Source organism: Mobula birostris, chromosome 6 (genome assembly GCF_030028105.1).
Source record: "Mobula birostris isolate sMobBir1 chromosome 6, sMobBir1.hap1, whole genome shotgun sequence".
In the NCBI taxonomy this organism is placed as follows: domain Eukaryota; kingdom Metazoa; phylum Chordata; class Chondrichthyes; order Myliobatiformes; family Myliobatidae; genus Mobula; species Mobula birostris.
The window spans coordinates 7820093-7841317 of NC_092375.1; the positions used below are offsets into that span (position 1 = coordinate 7820093).

Genomic DNA, 21225 nt, shown 5'->3' on the forward strand with positions numbered 1-21225 from the left:
ATTCTATGCTTTGCAATGAATGCCCTTCACTCTCCACGGGGTCATTGTAGAACCACATTTGTGGCCACTGGATCTCACTGTAGATCTCACCTGCCCAGTCCACCGGAGGTGATTTCCCATGATTGTGTAGGTTTTCACCAGTAAAATGGTGAAGGTGTTTTATGTTTAAGACAAACCGTAACAACTCATATATTGAACAGCAAAAACTGAACACCGAGCGGTAAAAGACTTTTACGTAATTACATCAGCACGTCAGACCACTCTGAACCCCAACCTCCAACCCAATGTCAGTGGTTGTGAATTCTGAACGTTTTCACCCTTTACACAGGATATTTATAGAAAATACTATGAAAGACAGACAGATCTGATGACAGTGTTCCTAAAACATTGAGTGTGAGTCTTCAGGCTCCCTTATTTCCTCCTTGATGATAGTAATGAGAAGAGAGCATATCCCAGATGGTGAGGGTCTTTAATGATGGATGCTGCCTTATTGAGTGACTGTATTTGAAGGTGTCCCTGATGAAGGGAGGGTTGTGCCGTGGAGAGAATCTGCTCCTCTAGGGTCTGAGACTTAAGTCCATTCTATCCATTAAGTACACAACCCTAAACCCAACGCTGCAAACGAGGAGGGTAGACCATCCCATAAACACCTAGTGCTACAGGCATGTCACCAGAAACTCCAAGGGCATCATCACAGGGAGAGGAAGGAGAAGATGGGATGACCTGAAAGACTGGCCCAGGACAGAGGACTCTGGCAAGCTGCTGTTGGCAGCCTGTTCCCCAGTACGAGTGATGGGTTTAAGTAAGTACATAATCTCACACAGATCCCAGTTTACTCTCCCCACGTTCCCAACAACTCTCCCAGTCACCAGCAGAAACTGTTGGACCAGTCATTTACCCACTGGAGGTTAACCATTGCAGCCAGTTAATCTAACAACTGACATGTCTTTGGAACATGAGAGGAAACCAGAGGACCCAAAGGAAACCCAAACTGTCACAGGGAGAGCATACGTACTCCACACAGACAGAGCCAGTGATCAGTATTGAACCCAGCCCATCAACATGGTGAGACAATGACTTACCCACCGGGCCACTCAGATTCAGATTTACTTGTCTCATGTACATCGATACACACAGTGAAATGGTCCATTTGCGTAAGCAGCCATCACACCCAAGTATGTGCTGGGGGCAGCCCACCAGTGTCACCACACATTCCAGTGCCAACTTAGCACATCCACGTTGCTCGGCAGAACAATACAAGCAACAAATCAAACCCCACTGCTGCCTGTGAAGAGGTTGTACGTTCTCCCCATGAACGTGTGAGTTTACATAAATAAAAGAAGACAGCTTCAGAAAATTAAGCCTCTTTCCCAGCCACTCACACACACAGACAGTCATCCAACCCCAGGACAAGCCACCTCTGTCCCCGGGCATCCCGACCTCTCATACATTGGGCCTCTAGGCTCCAGTCGTTGATCCAGTCCAACCTGGGCCCCTGATTCTGCCAGTGACGCAGGTCCTTATGGTCCACTCCCAGTGTCTGTGTGACAGGATCTGGGAGGGTTTTTCCGTAAATAATCTCAACATTGAACGGCCTGTCACCACTAAATGCCATCGATCCTCCCCAGCAGAAACTCCATCTATCATTGCAAGTGGATTAATTTTTCAGAGATTATTTTACCAGCTAACAGTTGGAGGCCAGGTTGAAGATCTTCTCCCAGTACCCAGGGGAAATCGATTTATTGAACATTGTTGGCAAGCTGGAGTGAGAGTAGTCACGTTATCAATTCTCAGAGACCATTCTTTAATTGGCTGCCTCGTGTCAATCAAACTGCAGAATCAGAGTATGGATCAACCCCTCACTGAATATTCCCTGTATCAATAGTTACCGTGAGATGACAGTTTTCTGCCACTTTATCCTTATCTTGTTCAAGCTGCAGAATTCAGAGAATGACTGAGAGTGTTTGAGAGATTTTTCTTAACCACATATCAAACATAGAACAGAACCATACTGCACAGGTATAGGTCCTTCAGCTCACAAGGTCTGCCCCCAAAAATGATGATGCATTGAACTAAATCTCTTTTACCTGCATAGGATCCATATCTCTCCACTCCTGCATATCAGGTTCAAGTTTAATTGTCATTCAACCATGCACAGGAATACAGCCAAACAAAACAGTGTTCCCTTGGGGCCAAAGGTGCAAAACACAGGACACACCGGTACAGTCACACATAGCACAAGGCACAAATAATCATAATAGCATTAAAACATATGAGCACAATAAATAAATAATATAGCCCAAGTCCTTGAGTGGCATGTCCTGCAGATTGATGGTACATGGCATATTGTCCTGGACCCACGCTTCTGCAAAAACAAGCCTGCAGCAGTTCCAGAAATGAACGCTATCTAGCTTGCATTCCACTGAGTGTAAACACTGGAAGCCAGCTCTGATGGGAGGGGCCTGTTCCCCAAACCAGCACAAAATTGTACTCGTACGACTCGTACGGCCAGATTCGGGAACAGCTTCTTTCCAACTGTGATAAGACTGCTGAACGGATCCTGACCCGGATCTGGGCCGTACCCTCCAAATATCCGGACCCGCCTCTTCGTTTTTTGGCACTACCTTACTTTCCATTTTTCTATTTTCTGTTTATGATTTATAATTTAAATTTTAATATGTATTAATTTTTACTATTTTTAATATTTTAATATTTAATATTTGTAATCCAGGGAGTGGGAAGTGCAGAATCAAATATCACTGTGATGATTGTACGTTCTAGTATCAATTGTTTGGCGACAATAAAGTATAAAGTATAAGTATCTCCCACACAGCCTCTGTTCTCCTGGGAAGGCTCCCTTCCCCTTTTCCCAGCCATGATTCCCCTCTCTGTGCCCCATTCCCACTCTCAGTCCACAACAGAGACCCATATCAGAATCAGGTATATTATCACTGGCATATGTCATGAGATTAGTTTTTTTGTGGTAGCAGTACAGTACAATACATATACTACATGCACCCTAACTATATATCTACACAGTACCTAAGACTTTTGTACAGTACTGTATATGTTTGGAGGTGAGTTAAGGCTAGAATCTTAGTGTTTATATGGTTTACATACTGAATAATAGGTACCTGAGAGTAAGTTGCTTGCTGGAATTGAATCAAAGATTCAGAATCGTAGTGGTAGTGGTGAAATCACTTGAGTTGAGTATGATGTTCTCCTAAGGGGTTGTCTATTGTTGGGTTGTCATGGTGGCTGTAGAGCTCGCTCTGGGATCCACGTATTCTGGGGCAATGTGAGTAAGAGTAGGTGGTGGCTGTGTTTAATGGTTGGGTCTTATGATTGTTTAGTCTCTCACAGCTGCCACTTGTTCTCTGTAATGAGTCCTTCAGACCTATGGAGTCACAAGAGAGTGTTGGGCTCTGAGGGTTTTAGAGCACCTGAATTGGTTAATTGTTGTTCAATGAGAGTCGTTAATCCATTAGAGTTTGTGATTTTCTTGAATGAGTTACTCTTTCTAATGTGGCCTTTTGTTTAAACCTGCTAAGTTTATTTTGATAAGCTCAGGGTTTCTGCGTGACTTGCATTATTTAAGTGGATGCCCGATTAGTGCTAATCGCGGGGCCCTAGTTTTGAGAATGTTACTTCTTGTGGTGTCAGTCGGCTGAGCCACCGATATTCTTTTGGAATTATGAATAAACTTTTTTTGCTGTTTCTACGTCAGGAGTTGGTCTTTCCTCCACAGATGGGCTCCAGTATTGCCAGCGAACATCGTGGCAGTTTTTCTGTGTGCCACCCCAGCGTCAAAAGCATCTTCAAAACGCGTTGCCTCAATAAGACAGCATCCATCATCAAGGACCCCCGTCACCCATGACATCCCCTCTTCTCATTGCCACCATCGAGGAGGAGCTACGGGAGTCTGAAAACACTTTATACTTTATACTTTATTGTCGCCAAACAATTGATACTAGAACGTACAATCATCACAGCGATATTTGATTCTGCGCTTCCCGCTCCCCGGATTACAAATCGATAGTAAATATTAAAAATTTAAATTATAAATCATAAATAGAAAATAGAAAAATGGAAAGTAAGGTAGTGCAAAAAAACCGAGAGGCAGGTCCGGATATTTGGAGGGTACGGCCCAGATCCGGGTCAGGATCCGTTCAGCAGTCTTATCACAGTTGGAAAGAAGCTATTCCCAAATCTGGCCGTACGAGTCTTCAAGCTCCTGAGCCTTCTCCCAGAGGGAAGAGGGATGGGGGGGTTGTGTCCTTGATTATCCTGACACACAACATTTCAAGAACAGCATCTTCCCCTCTGCCATCAGATTTCAGGATGGACAATGAACCCATGTACACTACCTCATTGATTTTGCGCTACTTAATTAATTTATTTTTATATGTATTTCTTATTGTAATGTATAGTTTTTATTATTATGTACTGCAATGTACTGCTGCTGCAAAAGAACAAATTTCATAACATATGCCAGTGATATGAAACCTGATTCTGATTTCACTGCAGTGTGTAAGGTGTTCCTACATTTCCCCTTATGGGTTACCTCCGGGAGCTCAGCTTTCATCCCACATTCCAGAGCCCATAAGACCATGAGACATAAGAGCAGAATGAGATCTTTCAGCCCATCGAGTCTGCTCTGTCGCTCTCAACCCCATTTTACTGCTTTCTCCCTGTAACTTTTGACGTCCTTAATAATCAAGAACCTTTCAACCTTCACTTTAAATAAACCCAATGACTTGACCTTCACTTGGCCTCTTATGGTCTTATGGTCATAACTTCCTGCCATTTCTTTAAAGTTCAAAGCAAATTTTATTATCAAAGTACGTATACGTCACCATATACAGTCCCTGAGATTCATTTTGTAGGCATATTCAACAAACCTATAGAAAAATAACTGTAACAGAATCAGTGAAAGACTGCCCAACTAGGGTATTCAATCAGAGTGCAGAAGACAACAAACTGTGCAAGTATGAAAAGAAAGAAATAATGAGTATATAAGCAATAAATATTGAGAAAGTGAGATGAAGATTCCTTGAAAATGAGTCCATTGGTTGTGGGAACATTTCAATGATGGGCAAGTGAAGTTATCCCCTTTGGCTCAGGAGCCTGATGGTTGAGGATTAGTAACTGCTCCTAAACCTGGTTGTGGAGTTCTGAGCTCTTGTACCTTTTTCCTGATGGTAGCAGTGAGAAGAAAGCATATCTTGGGTGGTAAGGGTCCCTGATCAAGGATGTTTCCTGTAGATGTGCTCAATAGTTACAATCTTGTACAGATCAGTTGTCACACCAAGCTCTGCTTCTTCAGAATCAGATTCTTTCTCAGGGCAACAATAAGAATTGGTGAGGATCAACTAATAACACATGTCCATTATACTCTATAATCCTTTAGTATCCACTGAAAGAGTGTTGCTGGGAGGAAGTTTGAATGAAGTTGAGTGAAGTTATCCCCTTTGGTTCAAGAGACTGATGACTGAGGGGTAGTAACTGTTCCTAAACCTGGTGGGATGAGTCCTGAGCCTCCTGTACCTTCTTCCTGATGGCAGCAGTGAGAAGAGAGCATGACCTGGATGGTGGGGGTCTGGATAATGGATGCTGCTTTCCTGTGACAGCACTTCATGTAGATGTGCTCAATGATATCAAATCATTAGAAAGAGGTGACATCGGGTCAGAACATGTTGAATCATTGTGGACAGAGCTAAGGAACTGCAAGAGTGAAAAGACCTCAGTGGGAATTGCATACAGCAAGGATGTGGTCTACAATTTACAATGGGAGACAGAAAATGCATGCTAAAAGGGCAATGCTACAATAATCATGGAAGATTTCAATATGCAGGTAGAGTGAAAAAATTAGGTTGGTGCTGGATTACAAGAGGAAGAATTTCTAGATTGCCTATCAGATGGCTTTTCAGCTCAACTCCCAGTTGAGCTCACTAGAGGATCAGTCATTCTGGATTTGCTGCTATGCAATGAACGAGAACTGATTAGAGAGCTTAAGGTAAAAGAACCCTTATGGGTATGTGATCATAATATGATTGAATTCACCTGGAAATTTGAGAAGGAGAAGCTAAAGTCACATGAACCAGATGGTATCCAAGGGTTCTGAAAGAGGTGGCCGAAGAGATTATGGAGGCATTCATAATGATCTTTCAAGAATCACTCGATTCCGTATTAGTTGGAAGACCGGAAAATTGCAAATACTACTCTACTCTTCAAGAAGGGAGAGAGACAGAAGAAAGCAAACTATAGGCCAGTTACTCTGACGTCAGTGGTTGGGAAGATGTCGGAGTCGATTTTTCAGGATGAGGTCTCGGAGTAGTTGAAGGTGCATAATAAAATAGGCCATACTCAGTGTGGTTTCCCCAAGAGAAAACCTTGTCTGACAAATCTGTTGGAATTCTTTGGACATCAGGATTTCTCTATGGTGGATGTATGGACAGAGGACTCTGTAGTCGAGCGGTTGTACTCTCTCTCTCTCTCTCTCTCTCTCTCTCTCAATGGTGGGAGAGTTTGCTGCCGATTCTAAAGTTGGAGTAAAAAGTAACAGTGACTGCCAGTCTCCCCTTTCACTGTGAGATGAATATATCTCTCTGCCTCTTGTTAGTGAGAGAGAAATGTCAAACTGTCAGATGAGCAATAGTTTTGTTGATGGTCTCTCTTCGGGGTGCTCTGTTGCATGGTTGGCGATGGACACTGAGGCTTTTTGTTGAAATGGGTGGGGAGGGTGGGAGATCAATGCATTGATGCTTGTGCATGGAGGGGGAGAGGGGGCTTCGGGGTTCAAACCCTTTTCCTTTGTTCATTCTTTTGGGGTTCTGCTTTTCACGGATGTCTGCAAAGATAAGTATGATTGTATACAGTATACATTCTCTGATAATAAACGGAACCATTTGAACCATTTCCAGAGGCTGGTAGACAGCACTGAACACCCACCTCACCTTCTGCGCTCTCCTCGATGATTTCAATCATCTTCGACACTTTAATCAGTGAGAAATGGAGATCGGCAAGCCCTGTCTCCAGGCTGCACAAAAGGCCCTCAGAGACAGGAAAGTGCCAGATTGCTCAATCGACCTGAAAACACATCACCAAAACAGCAGATCACAGGCTCCAACAGTAGCAGAACCACACCTGGAAAAAAAGATGTAAAAGAACCAGAAGAAGTCGTTTTGTGAATTGTCTGAAGGATATTGCCCTTGGTTGCGTTGTAAGCTGGTGTCATCTTCTCCCTTCTATGTCACCAGCTTTGACTTGGCCTACGGCAGTGCTGTCATTCTCCGATCGCAAGACCCTGCAGCGGAGAGTGAGGTCAGCTGAGAAGATCATCAGGGTCTCTCTTCCCACCATTACAGACATTTACACCACACGCTGTATCCGTAAAGCAAACAGCATTATGAAGGACCCCACGCACCTCTCAGATAAACTCTTCTCCCCCCCGCCATCTGGCAAAAGGCACCGAAGCATTCGGGCTCTCATGACCAGGCTATGTAACAGTTTCTTCCCCCAAGCCATCAGACTCCTCAATACCCAGAGCCTGGACTGACACCAACCTACTGCCCTCTACTGTGCCTATTGTCTTGTTTATTATTTATTGTAAAGCCAGCACTGTTTTGTGCTCTTTATGCAGTCCTGGGTAGGTCTGTAGTCTAGTGTCGTTTTTGTGTTGTTTTGCATAGTTCAGTGTAGTTTTTGTATTGTTTCATGTAGCACCATGGTCCTGAAAAACGTTGTCTCGTTTTTACTGTGTATTGTACCAGCAGTTATGGTCGAAATGACAATAAAAAGTAACTTGACTTGACTTGATTAGCGCACTTAAATATGGCACTGGAGTTGTGCTTAGTCATAGTTTTAGTTATTAATTAACAGGTTTATTAGTCATTGTAAATTGTCCTGTGGTTATCCCAGGAGTTAAATTGGTGGGCCCGAAAGGCCTGTTCCAAGCTGTATCTCTAAATAAATCAATCAATCAATCAATCTGCAGCCAACAGGACACCTCAGGGCAGTGAGCAACACTGTGGAAAGGCATAATTCTGTAGGCAGGCATCTGGCGCCACCTAGTGGTACAGGGAGCTCCCAGCACAATTGCAGGGGTTTCTCACCTGTTTGAAGACAGGTCTTTCAAATATGCCAGGGATATTTGGCAATGTGATCAAACAATACTTAACAAGCGGCGCTGGAACAGGCCCAATGTTTGTTTTTGAGATTGAGTGAGATCTGCGGAGATGCAGAGACACCACTGAGCACACTTACAAGGAGTGTTTTTCAGGTAAGTACCATCCATGATCAAGGACCCCCATCACCTAAGGCCTGCTTTTGCTCACTGCTGCCATCAGGAAGGAGGTACAGGAGTCTCAGGACCCACACCACCAGGTTCAGGAACAGTTATTACCCTACAACCATCAGGGCTCTTGAACCAGTGTGGACAACTTCACTCACTGCAACTCTGAACTGATTCCATAAACTATCGATTCATTTCCAAGGACATGTAATCTCATGTTATCAATATTTATTGCTTATTTATTACTATTATTTAGTTTTTTTGTACTTGCACAAGTTGTGTTCTCTTGCACATTGTCAGTCTTTGTGTGCAGTTTTTCATTGATTCTATAGTGTTTCTTAATACTTACTGTGAATGCCCACAAGAAAATGAATCTCAGGGTAGTATATGGTGACATATATGCATTTTGATAATAAATTTACTTTGACTTTGACAGAGGTGGAGAGACCCAGGTTCATTGGGATGCAGATACATAGAAATGCAGGGACACTGACACACAGAGAAACATTTCTGAATTGAGGATTTCACTACCATTAGTGGGGTGATGAAATTCAAGGACAGCCAAGCGGTTTGTGATGGATGATCTCTCCATGCTGTACATTCTCCCCATTACCACTGGGTTCTCTGCTTTTCTCCCACATTACAAAGATGAAGAAGTTGGGGTTAGAAGCTGAGGGAATGCTACGTTGGAGCAGGAAACCTGTTGACATTTGTGAGCTGCTCCCAGCACACCCTCAGACTGTGCTTGCACAAATGACGCATATCACTGTATGTTTCAATATCGTTCATTTGGTATGTGTTGCATCGTATGATGTGGACAATCACGGTCTTTCCATGACCATGATAGGTCTTGCCGAATTTTTCTACAGAAGTGGTTTGCCATTGCCTTCTTCTGGGCAGTGTCTTTACAAGATGGGTGACCCCAGCTATTATCAATACTGTTTAAAGACTGTCTGCCTGACATCAGTGGTCACATAACCAGGACCTGTGATATGCACCAGCTGCTCGTATGACCATCTACCACATTCCCATGGCTTCTCATGATCCTGAACGGGGGGCTAAGCAGGTGCTACACCTTGCCCAAGGGTGCCCTGCAGGTCAGCAGAGGGAAGGAGCACCTTACATCTCGTTTGGTGAAAAGTATCTCCAACCCTCCACCCTTTCAATATACTTGTGACAAATAAAGCTAATCCTTAAAATCTAAAGACAATCTAAGATTTTGAGGAAGATAAACAACACACATCAAAGTTGCTGGTGAACGCAGCAGGCCAGGCAGCATCTGTAGGAAGAGGTGCAGTCGATGTTTCAGGCCGAGACCCTTCGTCAGGACTTTTGAGGAAGATACATGACTTCTGAGAAAGAAAACACTTCATCTCCCTCTTATTTGAGGACCAGAGGGCACAACCTCAGAATACAAGGGTGCCCCTTTGGAACAGCAATGGTAAATCTGTGGAATTGGTTGCCACAGACGACTGTGGAGGCCAGGCCACTGGGTATATTTAAAGCGCAGGTTGATAGGTTCTTGATTTTTCAGGTTCAGGGCATCAAAGTTTGCAGGGAGAAGGCAGGAGAGGGTTAATAAATTAGCCGTGATGGAATAGCAGAACAGGCTCGATGGGCCGAATGGCAAATTCTGCTCCTATGTCTTATAGTCTTTGCCTCAGTCTCAATCCTGCAGGAGTTACCTGTTTAAGGATTGAAGAGTATTTTACGTTCAGTGAGGCAGAAGTTGGGAGTCATGGGCCAAGCTGAGCCTGCCCCCTGGTGGATGCAAGTAGGTCTGACTGATCAGGGAAACGGATGGGGAATTAAAAATTCGATTTAAAGTTCAGACTTCAAAGTACATTTATTATCAAAGTATGTATGTGTAATGCCCTGGTTCACATCTTTACTACTATGCTGTAGGTATTTCGTTTAGCAGTTCTGTAAGAGCTGTTTGTTCTGCTTTCAGCCTGGTTGGGTTACTGTTGAAGATCAGGGATGAAGTGGAATGCGTGCCATCCAATTAGCGGGAGGCTTTCTTGGTGAGGGACAATTAAATTGGTCTTGGGTTTTTGTTCGCCGGGAGATGAAGAGAGAGGACGCTGGGGTAAACCAGTCGTAGGATCCGATCCGATGGGAGACCGGTTTGTTTGAGATGGATTGCGGACGGCGCTCGGAAGGCGGTGTGGGCGTTCACGTTGACCGAGGGCCCAGTGTGTGAGTGATGGAGAAGTTCAAGGTGACCTCCAACTTGTGCACATTTGACTGTTTAATTAGAATGGGCCCTTTTCTTTTTGTTATTCTTCACTAAGTTAAGATTCATAAATATAATTCCTTTAATCGCATGCAGTGTGCTGTCTGTTGTTTTGTGGCACTAATTTGTAACAGGATAGCAAATTACACAGCATCCACACAAACCGGGGTTTGGCGTGGGACGAGCCGTCTCAATCTCACCAGTTTGCCAGGTCTTGAGAGTGTCTTCCCTGGACTTATGCAGCCAAGGAAACCAGGGGGATTCACATACTTTACACAGCCTTGAGATCTGTCTCCTAAAAGGCAGGCACAAATCAAAGAACCCATTAAAATGAGGACCATAAAACACTCAAAGTGCAGAGAGGAAAAAAACACGTCTTGCAAACAATAAACGCAAGCAGGTGGCATTTTGAACTGTTCCACAAAGAGGGTTCATTCACAGACTCTCTGTGATTCACCAGTGCCATTTTACGCCCTTTAGGTCAGTGGGCCAAGGACTAGCAAATGGCTTTCACTATTCGAGAATTAGTGGAGGCCTGCAGTGAAGGTGGGACTAGGAGGATATTCCAGTAAGCATGAAATTAGCAGGACTGGGAAAAATGTTCCTGGAAAATATGGGGCTAGGGGATCTTCTGTTTAATTCGGTTGCAGGGAAAGGTTGCAAAATTAGATCAGTTTAGATCAGCTTTATTTGTCAGATGTACATTGAAACATCAAGCACACAGTGAAATATATTGTTTTGCATCAACAACCAACACAGTCCAAGGATGTGCTAGGGGTAGCCCACAAGTGTCTCCATGTTTCTGGTGCCAGCACAGCATGCCCACAGCTTATTCTCCATTTGTCTTTAGGCAATTAGGGGTGGGCAGAATACTGGGAATTAGAGAGTTGCAGTAAATGGTGAAATTGAAGAGGTTCCAAGTATTTTAGGGAACTCAGGGATGTAAAATCTGGAAAAACTGGAGTACAGTACATTTGTGTTCCAAGGGCGCCTGGGGACTTTCATCTCCGTATTGTTTCCATTCTGTCCATGTCATAAGTCCTGCGGCTTGCTGTACGCGTTGGGCTTCAAATACCTTATTTACTAGTCATTGTCTTAACTAGAGTCATTAAGCCCTTCTGCTTTCTGTTTAATCTTGACAAGTTAATTGTGACTGGTACCAGTTTTCTGCATGTTATAAAGGAGTCCTTGTGTTTGTGGAGAATGATTTGTCTCATATTGTCTCTGTTGTTATTCCTCCGTCTAAACTCCAGTCTTGGTCTCTTCATGGGGTGTCTGCCGTTCCTCTGCTCCTGGGGCCGAGTCGTTGCCAGTGCTCACTGTGAGAGTTTGTCATTCCTCTGCTCCTGGGGTCGAGTCGTTGCCAGTGCTCACTGTGACAGAGTCTGTTGTTCCTCTGCTCCAGGGGTTGAGTCATTGCCAGTGCTCACTGTGAGAGTTTGCTGTTCCTCTGATCCCGGGGCCGAGTCATTGCCAGTGCTCACTGTGACAGAGTCTGTTGTTCCCCTGATCCCGGGGTCGAGTCGTTGCCAGTGCTCACTGTGACAGAGTCTGTTGTTCCTCTGCTCCAGGGGTTGAGTCATTGCCAGTGCTCACTGTGAGAGTTTGCTGTTCCTCTGATCCCGGGGCCGAGTCGTTGCCAGTGCTCACTGTGACAGAGTCTGTTGTTCCTCTGATCCCGGGGTCGAGTCGTTGCCAGTGCTCACTGTGACAGAGTCTGTTGTTCCTCTGATCCCGGGGTCGAGTCGTTGCCAGTGCTCACTGTGACAGAGTCTGTTGTTCCTCTGATCCTGGGGTCGAGTCATTGCCAGTGCTCACTGTGACAGAGTCTGTCGTTCCTCTGCTCCAGGGGTCGAGTCGTTGCCAGTGCTCACTGTGAGAGTTTGCTGTTCCTCTGATCCTGGGGTCGAGTCATTACCAGTACTCACTGTGACGGGGTCTGTTGTTCCTCTGCTCCAGGGGTCGCGTCGTTGCCAGTACTCACTGTGACGGGGTCTGTTGTTCCTCTGCTCCAGGGGTCACGTCGTTGCCAGTGCTCACTGTGACAGAGTCTGCCGTTTCTCACATTTGGGTCCAATCCTGCCAGCGATCACAGACAGTCTGACCAACAGGGCCATAGGAAGACGTTCCTCCCTCCTGGAATAAGGGGTGGCACGGCGCTGTAGCAGTCAGTGTAACACTTTACAGTTCCAGTGACTGGGGTTCAGTTCCCCTCGCTGTCTGGAAGGAGTTGTTCATTTTTCCAGAGACTACATGGGTTTCCTCCGGATGCTCCAGTTTCCTCCTACATTTCAAAGGGCTACGGTTTGAGTCATTAACTCGTGGGCATGCGATGTTGGCGCCGGAAGTGTGGTGACACTTAGCGTATATTTGAACTCTGTTGGTCATTGACGCAAATGATGCGTTTCACTGTACCTGTGACAAGTGCCAGGCCAGGTCGACAAGGTCAGGGTGTTTGGGGCTTGAGCTGAGGGACGGGCCGGTTCAGCTCACTGCTCCATGATGTTTACCAAACTGTGCATTGAACTGAGGCCGTGGCCTGCTCCTGAATCAGTTACAGAGCGATGACAGTGGACGCGCGCTCACTTTGGTAAGCTTGAGTTCTGAGTGCTATTTGCTTACTTTAAAAGTAAAGTCCTTAAAAGTGAGTCTGTCGGTTGTGGAATCAGTTCAGTGTCAGGGTGCGTGAAGTTATCCACGATGGTTCAAGAGCCTAATGGTTGAGGGATAATGAATGTTCCTGAACCTGGTGCTGTGGGACTTGAGGCTCCTGTTCCTGTTCCTCCTTCCTGATGCCAGCAGCAATGAGACAGCATGGCCTGGGTGGTGGGGCCCCTTGATAATGGACACTTTCCAGTGGCAGCGCTCTGCATAGACGTGCTCAATGGTGGGGAGAGGTGGGTGGGGGGGGGGCTTTATCTGCGAGGGACTGGGCCATATCCACTACTTTTTGTATATCAAATCATTTTAAGTAAATTGCGAACAACCAGATCCCAGCACTGACCCTTGTGGAACTCCACTAAGCACAGCTCCAGTCTCAGAAACAATTCTCAAGCAACAACCTCTACTTCATACCACAGAACCAACTCTGAATGTAATCAGCTTTCTCCCCTTGAATCCTATGTGATCTAACCTTTCAGACTAGCCTGCCATGAAGGATCTTATCAAAGAACTTGCTAAAGTCCACAGAGACAACATCCAGTGCCCTATCCTCATCTACCCATCAGGCAGAGGAGCAGAACTTGGCACATCGATTCTGTTCTGTCATTCAATCATGGCTGATCCTCTTCACCCCTCCTCAGCCCCACTCCCCAGCCTTCTCCCTGTAACCTTTGATGCCGTGTCCAATCAAGAACCTCTGCCTTAAATACAACAAATGACCTAGCCGTCACAGTTGCCTGTGGCAACAAATTCCACAAATTCACCACCCTCTGGATAAAGAAATTTCTCTGCAACTCTGTTTTAAATGGACACCCCTCTATCCTGAGGCCGTGCTCTCTTGTCCTAGACTCTCCCACCATGGGAAACGTCCTTTCCACATCTACTCAGTCTAAGCCTTTCAAAATTTGAAATGTTTCAATGAGATCAAAAGGGCTCTGATGATGTCTTCTCCTATGGTCACAAACCATTTGCAAGTAAATTGCCACGATCAGAGAACACCACAAACCAACTATCAACCACCCGAGCTACACATCGTCCAAATTATTTCCAATATGGCGACAGATATGTACTTTCATAATTTATTTTGAACTTTGAACATATTTGTGGGCCAAAGGGCCTGTTCCTGTGCTGTTCTATTTGATAATGCTATTGGAATTTGCTCTACTCTTTCCCTGATCCCCAGGGCAAAGAATTCACATTGTCCCTGATTTTCACCCTCATATTTTCCCATTACAAATGAATTGCTGTGGATTTTGCGGCAAGCCAGCCAACAATGGTGGGTGAATATTTCCATAATGCAGTGCACTGCAGAACAGGCCCTGTCAAAGGGCTGGCACATGCCCTGCAGCACTCCAGAAGGATGGAAGCATCTGACCTTCTAGTCACTTGCCACATTGATCATGAGGTGGGGTACAGAGATGGTCTACAACGGCCCTGTGGTATAGAAACATAGAAACATAGAAAATAGGTGCAGGAGTAGGCCATTCGGCCCTTCGAGCCTGAACCGCCATTTATTATGATCATGGCTGATCATCCCAACTCAGAACCCCGCCCCAGCCTTCCCTCCATACCCCCTGACCCCCGTAGCCACAAGGGCCATATCTAACTCCCTCTTAAATATAGCCAATGAACTGGCTTCAACTGTTTCCTGTGGCAGAGAATTCCACAGATTCACCACTCTCTGTGTGAAGAAGTTTTTCCTAATCTCGGTCCTAAAAGGCTTCCCCTCTATCCTCAAACTGTGGCCCCTCGTTCTGGACTTCCCCAACATCGGGAACAATCTTCCTGCATCTAGCCTGTCCAATCCCTTTAGGATCTTATACGTTTCAATCAGATCCCCCCTCAATCTTCTAAATTCCAACGAGTACAAGCCCAGTTCATCCAGTCTTTCTTCATATGAAAGTCCTGCCATCTCAGGAATCAATCTGGTGAACCTTCTTTGTACTCCCTCTATGGCAAGGATGTCTTTCCTCAGATTAGGGGACCAAAACTGCACACAATACTCCAGGTGTGGTCTCACCAAGGCCTTGTACAACTGCAGTAGTACCTCCCTGCTCCTGTACTCGAATCCTCTCGCTATAAATGCCAGCATACCATTCGCCTTTTTCACCGCCTGCTGTACCTGCATGCCCACTTTCAATGACTGGTGTATAATGACACCCAGGTCTCGTTGCACCTCCCCTTTTCCTAATCGGCCACCATTCAGATAATAATCTGTTTTCCTATTTTTGCCACCAAAGTGGATAACTTCACATTTATCCACATTAAATTGCATCTGCCATGAATTTGCCCACTCACCCAACCTATCCAAGTCACCCTGCATCCTCTTAGCATCCTCCTCACAGCTAACACTGCCACCCAACTTCATGTCATCCGCTTCGTGTCACTTCTGCCGTAGATCAGGATTCACCATATCATTGCATAGGGACACACAGAAAACAAATCAGACTCAGACAGAAATTACTTGCTCTTTAATTTTTCAGAATGGCAGGCAGTGACTAGTGGGGTACCGCAAGGCTCAGTGCTGGGACCCCAGTTGTTTACAATATATATTAATGACTTGGATGAGGGAATTAAATGCAGCATCTCCAAGTTTGCGGATGACACGAAGCTCTTGTAGTTTATGTTTAATCTTGTCAAGGTCATTGTTACTGGAATGGGTTTTCTACCTACTGTGATTATTTAAAGTGGACTCCCAATTAGCACTCATCACAGGGTCCTGGTGTTGAGAATCAGCTGTCTCACAGTGTTGCTCGGTTGTGCCACTGATGTTCCATTGGAATTCTTAAGCATAACCTCTTGTTTCTGTCTCTACATGAGAGTCTGTTGTTCCTCCACACCTGGGTTTAGTCGTTGCCAGCGCTCACTGTGACAATGATACATTTTAGTGAAGGGACACTGTTGCTCCTCTTTAAAACTCTGATGCTTTCTTTCCTTGAATACAATTGGGACTTGAATCCATAACCTACTGATTGACCGACCAATGAAGAAGACCCATCATCAATAATATCTCCACCCCACTGAAACCCATACCAAAGACCTTCACTACTTGAGATGATCAAGTCTACGCAATAAGTGATTACTCAATAGAGTATGACTATGAATCTGATTGTGAGATGTTTACCCTCACTACAACTTCAAATGGACACATCAGAATATTGTGAAAAACCCTACTTAATCACATCCAAAAATCTGAAGAAAAGCAATAGACAAAGAAAAGGGGGTGGCAGCTCAATCTCTTGAATCCAAGGTGCAGAAATTCAGTTGCAGTCATAATGCGGTTTCTCCATGACCATTTTCTAAGGAAATCCCTCTTCATCCGAAATTAATTCATCATCTACGAGCACACTGAAATGAAAAATAAACAGAAAATAGATACAAACATGAGTAAGTCTGCAGACACTGGAAATCCCGAACAACACACACAAAATGCTGGAGAAACTCAGCAGTCAGGCAACATCTACAGCACACAGACCTGCACATTAAGCTATTGGCATTTAGGACAGCAATGAACATCCTCCATCTCTGTCTGTACAGACAGATTCTTCATTGCTGTTTCTGTAACAGTTTTGTTTTTTGACCATTTAGGGTTCTTAGCCATGAACTGAACCCCCAAACCTGGACCAGCAGTGACCACTCTTAGTCTGGCCTCTCCAACCTTTAACCTTTTCCAAGTTAAGGTGTGAGAGGGTCTGGGAACTGGGTGCTCAATAACAAAACAACAAAAAACAATAACAGAACACAAGCAACACACATCAACATTGCTGGTGAACGCAGCGGCCAGGCAGCATCTCTAGGAAGAGGTACAGTCGTCGTTTCAGGCCGAGACTCTTCGTCAGGTCACAAGAGTTGCTGGAAATCCAGAGCAACACACACACAAAATGCAAGGGGAACTCGCAGGTCAGGCAGCATCTATGGAAATGAATAAACAGTCAATGCTTTGGGGCAAGACCCTTCATCAGGACTAGAAAGGAAAGGGTAAAATGCCAGAATATAAAGCTGGAGGGGATGGGGAGGAGGCTAGCTAGATGGTGATAGTTGAAGCCAGGTGACTGGGAAAGTAAAGGGCTGGAGAGGAAGGAATCTAATAGGAGAGGAGAATGGTCCACGGGAGAAAGGGAAGGAGGAGGCGCACCAGGGGGAGGTGACAGGCATGTGAGAAGATAAAATAAATGAGGACACAATAATTGTATCTCCTTGATGTCACATCCCATAATTCGGAAAATCATACAGCAAGTTAATACGAGGGAAGGTGTGAGAGGTTGGTGAACTGGGTGTTCAATTACAGAACAACAAAAGCAAGTTAGTTGGATAGTTTGAAGCGAGTGTATTTTAATGCTAGGAGTATTATGAGTCAGGGTGATGAGCATGCATCAGTACATGGAACGATGATGTTGTAGCCATTACTGAAACCTTGCTGAAAGAGGGGCAGAATGGGTGATTAATTTACCAGGTTTTCAAGGTTTTAGAAAGGAGAGAGGAGGTAAAGGGTTGAGAAGATGCAGTATCAGGGACATTTCAGGAATAGGAAGGGCGCAATCACACTGATGAGATTCTACTGCGGACTCCCCAACAGCCATGGGGACATTGAGGAACAGATATATAATCACATTAAGGAAGTGTGTAGAAGTAATAGGGTTGTTGTCATGGGGGATTTCAACTTCCCTATTATAAACTGGGACCTTATTGCAAGGGGTTTAGATGGGTCAGAATTTGTCCAGGAATATTTCTTAAATCAATATGCGTTTGGTCCAATGACAGGGGAGGTGCCCTACTGGACCTGGTGTTGGGCAGTGAGCCTAGATAGGTGACTGACCTTTCAGTGGTTGAACTGTTAGGGAACAGTGAACACAACTCCTTAACTTTCAGGATAGCTATAGATAAGGATAGGTCCGGTCCTTGTGGGAGAGTTTTAAATTGGTTTTTGGCAAATTATGAGGGCATCAGTCAGGAACAAAGAAGAGTTAATTGGGAACACCTTTTTTATGGGCAAGTCCACATTGGGCATGTGTAGGGAGATTGAAGATCAATTGCACAGAGTACCGGAGAAGTATCTTCCTGACAGAAGGAAGGACTGAGAAGGAAAGATAAGAGAACCCTGGATGTCCAAAAGGAGATGAATTTAGTCAAGAAGACAAAGGAAAAGTGTGTAAAGCTTCTGAAGTTTGGATCAAACAAAGCACTCGATGAGATTAAAGAGGCCAGAAAAGGACTAAAGAAGGGAATTAGGAAAGCTAGGAGGGGCCATGACAAGTCTTTCGCAAGAAGAATTAGGGTGAATCCCAAGGCGTTTTATACATACATCAAGAGCAAGAGGGTAACTAGAAACAGGGTGTAATCACTCAAGGATAAAGGGGTGGGGTGCTTGGATGCGGAGAACATGAGTGAGGTACTGAATGAGTACTTTGCTTCAGTATTTACCACTTTGATTAGTGCTGAGTGCATAAATATGTTGGGGCATTTTAGAGGTCAAGGAGGAAGTGTTGGGTCTCCTAGTGAGTAATTCATATACATCAAAAACAGCAGAGATCCCAGTACAGTACCCAGCAAAACACCACTAATTACAGACCTCCACTTGAGAAGTCTCCAGCGCATGATGGGATTTATCCCATGTTATTGAAGGAGGCAAGAGATGAGATTGTTGGGGCTTTAACCAGTATCTTCACATCCTCTCTAGGCACAGGTAAGGTACCAGAGGACTGGCCAGTGGCCAATGTTGCAGCTTTATGTAAGAAAGGAACAAGGGAAAATCCTGGGAACTATAGACTGGTGAGTCTCAGGTAGGCTGTCAGGATATTGCTGAAGAAAATTCTTAGGGATAAGATATATTAGCATTTAGAAACCCGCGGCCTAATTGGGGAGAGCCAGTAGGCTTTATGAAGGGCAGGCTGTGTCTTAACAACTTGGATGAGTTTTTTGACAAGATGATGAGAGAGAATAATGAAAGTAGGACACTGGATGTTGTCTACATGGATTTCAGTAAGGCATCTGACAAAGTCCCTCACGGGTGGTTAATCCAGAAGACTAAGATGGACTGAGTTTGCAGTGAATTAACTGTATGGATTCGGAACTGATGCGCGTAGAAGACAGAGGATAGTGGCTAAAGGGGCTTATTCAAGTGGAGGTCTGTAATTAGTGGTGTTTCACTGGGTACTGAACTGGGACCTATGAATGACCTGGATGATATGCAGACGGGCGGATTAGTAAGTTTGCGGATGATACCAAGATTGGTGGAGTTGTGGATAGTGTGGAAGACTGTCAAATAACAGCATGAAATAGATCAGTTGCAGAAATGGGTTGAGAAATGGCAGATGGAGTTTAACCAAGATAAATATGAGGTGCTGCACCTCGATAGGGGAAATACAAGGACATAGTATACTGTTAAGGGCAAAACCCTTAACACTGTTGCTGAGCAGAGAGATCTTGGGATCCAAGTTCATATCTCCTTGAAAGTGTCCACACTGGTCAATAAGGTGATTGCCTATGGGGAATGCCTGGTTTTATTTGTCGAGGCACTGAGTTCAAAAGTCACAAAGTTATGTTGCAACTTTATAAAACTCCGGTTAGCTCGTATCTGCAGTATTGTGTACAACTTTGGTCGCCTCACTATAGGAAGAATGTCGAGGCTTTGGAGAGGGTGTAGAAGAGGTCTACCAGGATGTTGCCTGGTTTAGAGGTTGGATAAACTTGGGTTGTTTTCTCTGGAGTGTCAGAAGCTGAGAGGAGGTCTGATAGAGTTTGAAAAGATTATGAGAGGCATAGATAAGACAGAACAGGGATTATCCATCTCCTAGGGTTGAAATGTCTAATACCAAAAGGCATGCATTGAAGGTGGCAGGGTGTAAGTTTCAAGGGGGATGCGAGGGTAAGTTTTTTTACTCAGAGAGTGGTGGATGACTGGAATGTGCAGCCTGGTACAGTGGTTGAGGCAAATACATTAGAGTCTGTTAAGAGATGTTTAGATAGGCACATGGATGTAAGGAAGATGGAAGGATATGGACCTTGTGTAGGTGAGAAAGATTAGTATCTGGGTGCTTTTGATATTCTTTTTAGCTGCTTTGGCACAATACTGTGGGCTGTAGGGCCAGTTCCTGTGCTGTACTGTTCTATGGTCCTTCATTAATGACAGGACACAGAAGACAAAACTTTCTGCAGACGCTTGAAATTCCAAACAACACGCAAAAAATTCCGGAGGAACTCAGTAAGTCAGACAGCATCTATGGAGAAGAATAATGAGTTGATGTTTTGGGCTGAGATCCTTCTTCAGTTCTGGAAAGGAAGCGGGAAGAAAGCAAAATAAGAAGGTGGGGCAAATGGGAAGGAATATAAACTGGCAGGTGGTAGGTGAGAGGCAGGGTGGGTGAAGTAAGAAGCTAGGAGGTTTCCGGTGGAAATGGTGAAGGGCTGAAGAAAAAGGAAGAGGAGAGTGGACCACGGCAACAAGGGGAGCAGGAGGGGAATCAGATGGAGGTGATAAGCAGGTAAGAAGAGATGGGTAGAGAGTGCGGCCACAAAGTGAAATGGGAAAGGAGCGAAGGGGGAAAGGGTGAAATAACCAGAAGCTGAAGAAAACGATGTTCATGGCACTAGTTTGGAGGCTACACAAACAAAATGTGATGTGTTGCTACTCCAACATGAGAGAGGTCTCATCATGGTATTGGAGAAGAACGTGGAAATGGTTGGCACTGAGAAATCCTCCATGTTACAGACACAGTGAAGGTGCTCAACAAAACGGTCCCCCAATCTACATCGGACCTCAGTGTTGCACAGAGAGGGGTTGACACTGAGAGAGGGGTTGCACTGAGTCAGGGTTACAGTGAGAGAGGGGTCGCGCCGAGAGAGGGTGACACTGAGAGAGGGGTTGCACTGAGAGAGGGGTTGCACTGAGTCAGGGTTACAGTGAGAGAGGGGTCGCGCCGAGAGAGGGTGACACTGAGAAGGGGGTTGCACTGAGTCAGGGTTACAGTGAGAGAGGGGTCGCGCCGAGAGAGGGTGACACTGAGAGAGGTTTAGACCATAAAACATAGGAGCAGAA

The 21225-nt window shown here is 45.0% G+C and overlaps 1 protein-coding gene across 1 annotated transcript in view; it reads right to left on the reverse strand.

The window, feature by feature from the left end:
* Nucleotides 1–15452: 15452 nt before the first annotated feature.
* Nucleotides 15453–21225, reverse strand: part of LOC140199719 (E3 ubiquitin/ISG15 ligase TRIM25-like) — a 50275-nt gene continuing 44502 nt past the window's right edge. Inside the window, exon 8 of the mRNA XM_072262198.1 lies at nt 15453–16538. Within this exon, the coding sequence (XP_072118299.1) occupies nt 16528–16538 (11 nt within the window). The 3' untranslated portion in view covers nt 15453–16527. The remainder of the gene's footprint in view (nt 16539–21225) is intronic.